Source organism: Corylus avellana, chromosome ca2 (genome assembly GCF_901000735.1).
Source record: "Corylus avellana chromosome ca2, CavTom2PMs-1.0".
Taxonomy (NCBI): domain Eukaryota; kingdom Viridiplantae; phylum Streptophyta; class Magnoliopsida; order Fagales; family Betulaceae; genus Corylus; species Corylus avellana.
This window is the reverse complement of record NC_081542.1, coordinates 35,708,325-35,716,605: the sequence shown is the minus strand read 5'-3', so window position 1 is coordinate 35,716,605 and position 8,281 is coordinate 35,708,325. Positions and strand designations below refer to the sequence as shown.

At 35.6% G+C, this 8,281-nt stretch overlaps 2 protein-coding genes across 2 annotated transcripts in view; one reads left to right on the top strand and one right to left on the bottom strand.

The window, feature by feature from the left end:
* LOC132170946 (pentatricopeptide repeat-containing protein At2g35130) overlaps positions 1 to 2,519 on the bottom strand; it is a 26,825-nt gene extending 24,306 nt beyond the window's left edge. The window contains exons 1-4 of the mRNA XM_059582106.1: positions 2,347 to 2,519; positions 1,238 to 1,422; positions 932 to 1,164; positions 1 to 131 (exon numbers count right to left, since the gene is read on the bottom strand). The exon at positions 1 to 131 is cut by the window's left edge and continues 119 nt beyond it. Coding sequence (XP_059438089.1) covers positions 1 to 131; positions 932 to 1,164; positions 1,238 to 1,422; positions 2,347 to 2,348 — 551 coding nt within the window. The 5' untranslated portion in view covers positions 2,349 to 2,519. The remainder of the gene's footprint in view (positions 132 to 931; positions 1,165 to 1,237; positions 1,423 to 2,346) is intronic.
* On the top strand, positions 2,519 to 7,992 carry LOC132170945 (zinc finger CCCH domain-containing protein 48-like). The gene is made up of 7 exons (XM_059582105.1): positions 2,519 to 4,692; positions 5,785 to 5,970; positions 6,091 to 6,195; positions 6,572 to 6,721; positions 7,221 to 7,400; positions 7,544 to 7,641; positions 7,731 to 7,992. The coding sequence occupies exons 1-7, from the start codon at positions 4,120 to 4,122 to the stop codon at positions 7,870 to 7,872; spliced, it is 1,434 nt and encodes a 477-aa protein (XP_059438088.1). The 5' UTR covers positions 2,519 to 4,119; the 3' UTR covers positions 7,873 to 7,992.
* Positions 7,993 to 8,281: the final 289 nt, after the last annotated feature.

The following is an 8,281-nucleotide window of genomic DNA, read 5'->3' as shown; positions in this document are numbered from 1 at the left end:
TTTTCAAGAAGTTCTAAATATGCAGATTCTGCATCCTTATACAGTGATTTCTGCCCGTAAGCATCTATAAGCAAATTGTAGCAGATAACATCTGGTTTGAAGGAGCTCTTGTGCAAAACCCATTCACATATCTGGACACATGCTTATAATTTTACAGCAAAAAATGTTAAATTAGAAAGTCAAATGTAAGTATGGATAACAAGAAACAGAGAGGGCGTGCTAGATTTTGTTGGGAAAATTGAATTGCTAAGTTTGCTTTACACAGGATCTTATGTACAAGTATTCAGCTGGAAAAACATGAAGATTCCAATGTTGAAAATACCAAGATTGACAATATTGAGCTAGTATAAAGAGCTTTAGAGCATTTCATCCGGTTATTTTGGCTAGCCAATATGCTAAAATGGGATAAAAATGAAATACGTCAGGCTTAGCAAAATGCTAAAACATTTGGTGAGCAAGATGTGAATGCACTCACCAGATGTGAATACAGTAAAAAATATTTAAAAAATAAAAATAAAAAATCTCTTACATTCTCTCTCCTCTCAAAGAAAGAATAAAGAAATCCTTGAAAATAAATATTTAAATAGAATAGTGACAATAGATAGCTAAAATAGTTAGCTAGATATAGGTGCTTTGAAACATTGAGTAGCTAAAATAGAGAAAGATGACATTTTAGCTAAAATGCAAAGTAAATTTGGCGAGCCTGATGTGAATGCTCTAACATAAGCCAAGTAGAATGACAGAGTTAATGACACAAAATAAATATTATCAACTCCATTCTGTAAACAGTTTGAAGAATTCAAATGCTTAGGCTTTTAAGATTCAACTAAAACCAAACCCAAAGAAAAGAAAAAAATCAACTATAGACTTTCTTTTCTGGGTCTTTGTGTCAGTAATTAGAAAATAATAAAAAGAGGTACTAATTTCTCACCAGCACAATTGAATCCCACTGTTTATTGAGACGAAGTTGAACAACTACATTAATGACATCATCCCACGTGGTATGAGAGGTTGGGAGAGTGTCAAGAGAACCCCAGAGTTTATTGGGATCCAGGTCATTCTGTGCAAACCCCAAAATTTGCTGAGCAATGGGGCTCAGTACTGGAAAAATTCCATCAACAAAACCAGATCCATATTTCCATCCTCGTCCTCTTAAAGAACCGCCTGTAAAATGATGATGCATCAAATACTTGAATGCTTTGAAGCACATAAATATGAGTGTAAAGTTTTGCATTACATCGTTCCCTAGACAACTTCTTGGGATTAAATCTTCTCCATTTGCCACCTTTGTCAATATAAAGGCCTTCACGTTTGCCTTTTTCAACAGCCTCACCACTTGAATTCTTGGCTTTGCATCTGAAACTACTCTTATAGATTCTTGGTTCTATGAATATATAGCTAAATGGGCAGCCAACAATCAACCTACAAAATTTCATTCAAGATTCATAAAATTGTTCACAAATATATTCTCTCCCAAACATTTTCCTCACAATTTATTTCCTTTTATGAGGTAAATTGTTCACAAATTTAATCTCCCAGACATGTTCTCACAATGTACACTTTTCATCAAAAGCCATTACGTCATAAAAGGAAACAACAGTACAACCATATAAGGAATGGTCTTTGCTGCACAAACTGAATTAAAAGAGGTTGCGAAACCTCTCTCAAACTAAAAAGCAAACATGTGGCATGAGAAACCATAATTCATATAAATTGAAGCTCCTTATTATGTCCATATTCTTAAGTCTAACTATTATAAGATTTACAGATGAATAAAGTATTCTTATTTATTGTTTTGAGAACGCAAGTACAATGCTTTTAAAATCACGTGCAAAGAAAAAAAAAAAAAAAAAAACTCAAGTAACCCCTTAAGCAATATGACCTGGTAACCAATGAAGATAAATTCTAGAAACTTTAATGCATGTGTGCTTGTTTGTGGGATAATTATGAGAAGCCATGTCTTGGAAGAAATCAGAATGCTATAAAAATGAACAAAAACAATGCAGAAAATAAGTGAAGCTGCCATGAAATCCATTATTGTGTGCCTTACAGTGTGTGACTCTGTGAGTGTGTTACTTGAAAAGCTCACAATGGATAAGCATAAAACCCACTATAGGCATGTGTGTGCAGAAAGTCTTTCCTGCTTATGCTGCGTACTATTTCGCAAAAACACCTCCCAGAATTGATGTGAACGCCAGAAAAACCAACAAACAGAGCAAGACTAACATATTGATCCAACACGAAAACTACCCAGAAAGAATCAGCATAAAATTAAGAACACGATTCAAATGTAGAACAGTTGTAATGCATAGACACAGTGAGAGAAGAGGGAAGGATTAGACTTACATGAATGCATGGAGGAGAAGTTTCAAGTGGGAAAATGTGTACGAGCCTCTCAGCGCGCGAGAAACGAAAGATATAACCGATAATGTGCACGGGTGTGAGGACAACGCAAGCAAAATACTAAAATATCTTTTCACGTATAGACGAAGAGAGACTATAGAGAGTCGGGAGTTTTGTCTTTTTTCTTACTTTCGCCAAGTAAGACATTTCATCAAACAGTCCACGTGCAGTGGACTTTACCTGGACCTGGCCCAAAAGGGTTTCCATTCTGTAGCCCATTGTGAATTCCATGTAGTACCCCCACTGAGCCACAAAGCTGGAGAGCAATCCCGTCGGTGCTGTCGCGAGAGAGCGAGAACATGGAGAAGAGAAAAGAGGAAGAGCAAGCACGTGAGGCCGCCACGCTCAACAACTCACCGAAGCCATCAGTGCTCGTGGCTGTGAGAATGCATCGCACAAAATTGGGGTTTACTTTGCAAGGGGTGAGAAAAAAAAAAAAAAAAAGTTTGGAGAATTCGAATTAGCAACGGCCAGTTTTCAGCACAAAGCTTATCTTTCCCTAAAATGTCGGATTACCGACTACGGATATGTTACGAAATACAGGGAAAAAAATTTGCACGCCAATACAACCGCTAGTTTTTTAAAAAAAGTGTTTTCCCTAAAATTTCGGCTTACGTGCCTTTATAGAAGCTTGGTCCGTAAGGTTCGGATTGGAAAATCTTTCCAATAATACCCCTCTTCCCTGTATATATATGTACGTACCTCCAGTTGGTGCCAAAACTCCGATCCTTCTTATTGTCATTGAAACGCTCTTTCTCACTTTCTCTGAAAACACTCTCTCTCTTTGGTGCGGTCGGCCTCTCTCGCTCTCTCAGTGATCGGCTCCTCTCACTGTCTCAGGTTTGCTTGCCCGCCTATGGAACTCCAAGTTTTGCTAGGGTTTTATTTTCTTAGGTTTTTATATTTAGGGTTTGCTTGTCCTGTGATATTTTCTATCTGCAATAAACTTGCGGAAACGCCGAACCCCTTGATTGTGCGCCGTTAACAGATCTTTTTTTATTCTCGGGTTGATCGGAATTTAGGGAAAAATTAGTCAGTTATTATGTATCCTTTTATGGGGTTTGGAGTTTTCTAGATATGTAAGGTTTACTCTGTCTGTTTGATCGGAGTTTCGAAATTTTCGAGGAAGGGTTTGATGAAATCTGCGAAATTAAACCCTAAAACTTGAAATGGATCAATTAGGGCTTTATTCCAGAGGCGTTTACTCAGTTTGATTGGACTTTGGAAAGTTGGGAAAGTTTTCAGCTCTAACGTTTACTGCCTGTTTGATCGGAGTTTCGAAATTTTCAAGGTAGGGTTTGACGAAATCTGGGAAATTAAGCCCTAAAACTTGAAGTGGATCAATTAGGGCTTTATTCCAGAGGGGTTTACTCAGTTTGATTGGACTTTGGAGAAAATTTTCAGCTCAAGGATTTGTTTAAGCTCGGGATATGAAACCCTAAGCGTGAAATTATGAAGGATATTGGTTTTACTTTCTTCAATAATATCTTTTGAGTTTGCCCAATTTGGTGAATGCGGATTTGAGGGGTTTTACTGAACTGAAGGCCGCTGATTGATTTTGATCTTCTGCGGAGGACTTCTATGTGAATCAGTTTTCTCAGTCTGCTGATTGTTTTGGATCTTCTGCAATGGAAGACACATATTTGTTTTGTTTTGAATCGCAACTATGTGGATCAGTTTGTTCATTCTTTCGTTTCATGTATTTTTGTTTCATAGATGGACGTCAAGACAGCAAGAAAGCCTTATGTTTTTGATCGCCTGGGAAGAAAACCTTCAGATATTTCTCACAACAAATCTGTTTGCATCTTCTGGCGTAATGGTAAATGCCTCAGGAACCCATGTAGGTTCCTTCACAGTGAACTACCAGTCACATGTGCAAAGAAAGGGTCCTACTTGGAGTCATCTAATCAGAAGGATCTCCCTACAAAGAACTCCAATTATATTAGGACCAAGAACAAATTGGTTTTGAAAAGGTTCTTGGAAACTACTGTTGAAAATTCCCGAGAAGATGCTGGTTCTAAAGACTGCAAAAGGGGAACTTCTAAGAACTTAGCTTTGAAGAATGAGGAGAGTGGTTCCAACAGTACAGAAGATGTTCTTACGAAATCTGAAGATGTTCTTACGAAATCTGAAGATGTTCTTAAGAAATCTGAAGATGTTCTTAAGCAAAATGTTTGTCAATCCTGGGTGCATGGCAACTGCATAGATGGCAATAAGTGTCAGTCTCTGCATTCCTGGTTTCATGCGGATGGGTTATCGATCTTGGCTCGGCTTCAAGGGCACACAAAGGTAGCACTGTGTTAATTGTTCCTTTTCCTTTTGTATTATGCTTTGTTATGGAGAAAACATTCAAAAATTAAAGATTTTTAATATTTTTGAATAAATTATCCAAACTTTTAATCTGCAATTTTGACATTATGATTATGCTTAGTGATATGTGTTTGTTCTAGTATTTGAATGTTACAATGACCTAAAATTGTATAAGCAATTTTAGTTTATGTGAAAAAAACAGAAGGTTATATTGCTTTTACTTGCATATTTGACTTTCAAATTTCCAGTTGATATAACATCTTAGTTGAATCATTAGAGGGTTGTTAATTGTAGAAGCGCAAATTGGGAAGATAGCTTGAAATAGCCACAATTTGGGCTGTTGTGGGGCTGTGTGAAATAGTAGTAGCATTCGAAAGCAGAATTTTTTCATCTTAAACACCATAGGAGGCGTAAAAACAAGTATGGTTGTACTGTCTACATGATTGCTGTAGTTAGAAAAGCATGCATTCGAAAAAAAAGGAAAGCCAGAGAAGAAATAAAATGGATAAAAAAGATGTCATAAAATATGGAAGAAACATTCTAGGCATATAACAAAAAGTTCTAATGCACTCTTAATGCTGGTTAATAATATTCTTCGATTTATATTTAATATTCTTGAATGATGTTTACTGGACTTATCAAAAATAGAAATAGAAAAGAAAAGAAAAGAAAAAGTACTCTTGGTATTAGCTAGATATTATAGTATAATGTTGAAGAAGATAAAATACTCCATAAAATGGAGAGATTATTCTATTTGGGTACAGTGCTTGCGTAAAAATTGGATTTAACTTTTAAGTATTTGTAATCTATTTATTGACGTAAAATCATTACCTTTTTCAAGCCTTTTATTAACAACTAATTCTCATGACTGTAAAGGCTGTGTTAATATTGTGTTTCTTGTGTGTTCTATTGAAATGCCGGGGATAGCTAGTCTAACTATAAAAACATTCCATGCGAGTTTTTTTACTTTTGTATCTTTTCTCCACAAATAGAGTATATGTAATCTGTATATTTGTTTGGTTTTTATTGAATATCTTTTAGAATCCTTATTTATGACTTTTATGATAACAGGCAGTCACAGGGATTGCACTTCCTGAAAAAAACAACAAGCTTTACACAGGCAGCAGTGACAGAACAGTTCGGATTTGGGATTGTCATACAGGACAATGTGCTCAAGTCATTGAACTCGGTGCCGATATAGGATCAATGATTAGTGAAGCTGTTTGGGTGTTCATTGGCATGCCTAATGTTGTTAAGGTAAGCTATACCCTCAATATGTTTTGCTTTGTTATTGTTTTAATTTTCTTATAGTTGTTAATATTTTGTATGATTGCTTGATATCTATGCTCAATCTAGCATTTTTGATGATGTTTGCAGGCATTGAACACTGAGTTAGGTGCCGAATATGATCTCAATGGACCGATTGGTCAAGTGTACGCCATGGCAACAACTGATGATATTACGCTTTTTGCTGGAGGCCAGGTAATCACTATATTAACATTTGCTTTCTTAAAATTCTCGATCAGATTTGATTTTGTTAGTGGTTTTGACTTTTTTGTTTTTTGGGATTAATTTTTTTTTAATTATAAATGTTAAATCTATTTTGTTGTTTGAGAAACAACGTAACTCATTTTATGCAAAGCAATTTCATAAATCACCTAATATCATGATAATGCTCGAAACCAAATTAGATTTGGATTTTGAGTCTCTTGGTTGTATTCTCTGTAGTGCCTAGATATTCATGCAAGATTGACCACCTTATTTATCGTCTCTTTACTTTTCACACTATTCTTCTGCAGCACTTTTCATATTTGTATTATTGAATTCTAAAAGGGTTCATTATTACTTGTAACCGCAGGATGGTGTTATTTTAGCGTGGAAGTGCACTACTGAAACTAATTCCCCTTTCCAACCCATCGCATCTCTTAAAGGACACACATCAGACGTAGTATCTTTAACTGTTGGACGCGAGCGGTTGTATTCAGGTTCTAAGGACCACACAATAAGGGTAAGTTTGTACATGATGAAGATAAATAATTGCGCTTATAACTTTTGTTCTCATTAGTAGTGATTTGATGAGACACTTTTGATTTTTATTAAAAAAATGATGGTATTTTGCTTCTTTCTCTTCTCTTATGGTAGCTGCAAATTGAACTACTTTTTAGTTGTTCTGGATGCTTCAAGCATAAAAGTCAGATTTACTTCTAACTGAGTGTTCTTGGTGCTCTGACCTTGTGTCTTTATTTATTTATTAATTGTATGTTATTTGATTACTTTTATCTTCTTTGCAACATAGATAGTGTAAGCAATTATATCATTCCATTATTTTTCGGACTTGAAGCAATTGAGACTATCATGATTGTGTTCCTTCACTTGATTAATTGAGGTTCACTATGTAAACATTTGCAAAATATTTTGATAAAGCTATTTGACTTAATGTTGATATAAGTAATTGCTTGACTGTTTCTTTTATCACTCTTCATATTATCTCTATTTCGTGTTAATAGGTTTGGGATCATAAAACTTTAGAGTGTGTTATGACACTGGATGGTCATGCCGATACTGTGACGTCCCTTATTTGTTGGGAGGATTATCTGTTATCCGGTTCTTTGGACCGGACAGTAAAGGCTTGGGCTATGAATGAAGAGGGCCACGTGGAAGCAATCTATACACACGTTGAGGAACACGTAAGTTATTGAAGCACCACAATCCTTAAATTGTATATTTACGCGCATTTGTTGCTTGGTCTTCATTTTTTCTTTTGCTCAAGGTTTTTGATAGTAGTTGAAGTATTCTACTAACGGACCCAATTTCATAATTTGTGTAATAGGGTGTTGTTGCTTTCTGCGGGATGAGGGATGGGAATGGCAAACCAACCTTGTATTGCTCTTGTAATAACAATTCTGTCCAGTTGTATGAAATGCCATCGTGAGTACGCTAAACCCTCTTTCATTCATGATTCAAATTCTCTTTCTTTACCTTTTCCAGTTGGCAGTGAATTGTTATTGTTGTTGTAGATTCGATGATGGGGGCAGATTATTTGCCAAACAAGAAGTTAAAGTTATCCTACATGGTCCAAAGGGACTCGGACTTTTTTTTACTGGGGATCAAACTGGTTTGGTCACGGCGTGGAGGTGGTTACCAAAATCCAAGGAGTAGCAGCAGATTTGCTGTCTTTTTGTTTGAACAGTTACTCATTAGTTGATTAAATGTACAAAATTTTGTAATAACCCTTTTACGATGAGGAATATAATATAATAGAATTGTATTTTTCTTCTATTTAGTCGTTCAGTTTATTATCCATTTAACCGTGAATGCACGTGAGGGAGGATACTCTACTCTCTCTTATAATTTTCTTTGATGGCAATAATACAATAAATCTTATTCTATGAAAATCACAAAGCCACGTGACCACCACGAATATACGGGTCCCGAGTTGTTTTCTATATTATTACTCAGTCTTTATAAAGATTCCAAACCTCAACATTTGAACATTTTTTATTTTTAATATAAAGAAATGATGGGCCTAGTTGAAGCTGACGAAATGCTTTCAAGCCCAACCATTACA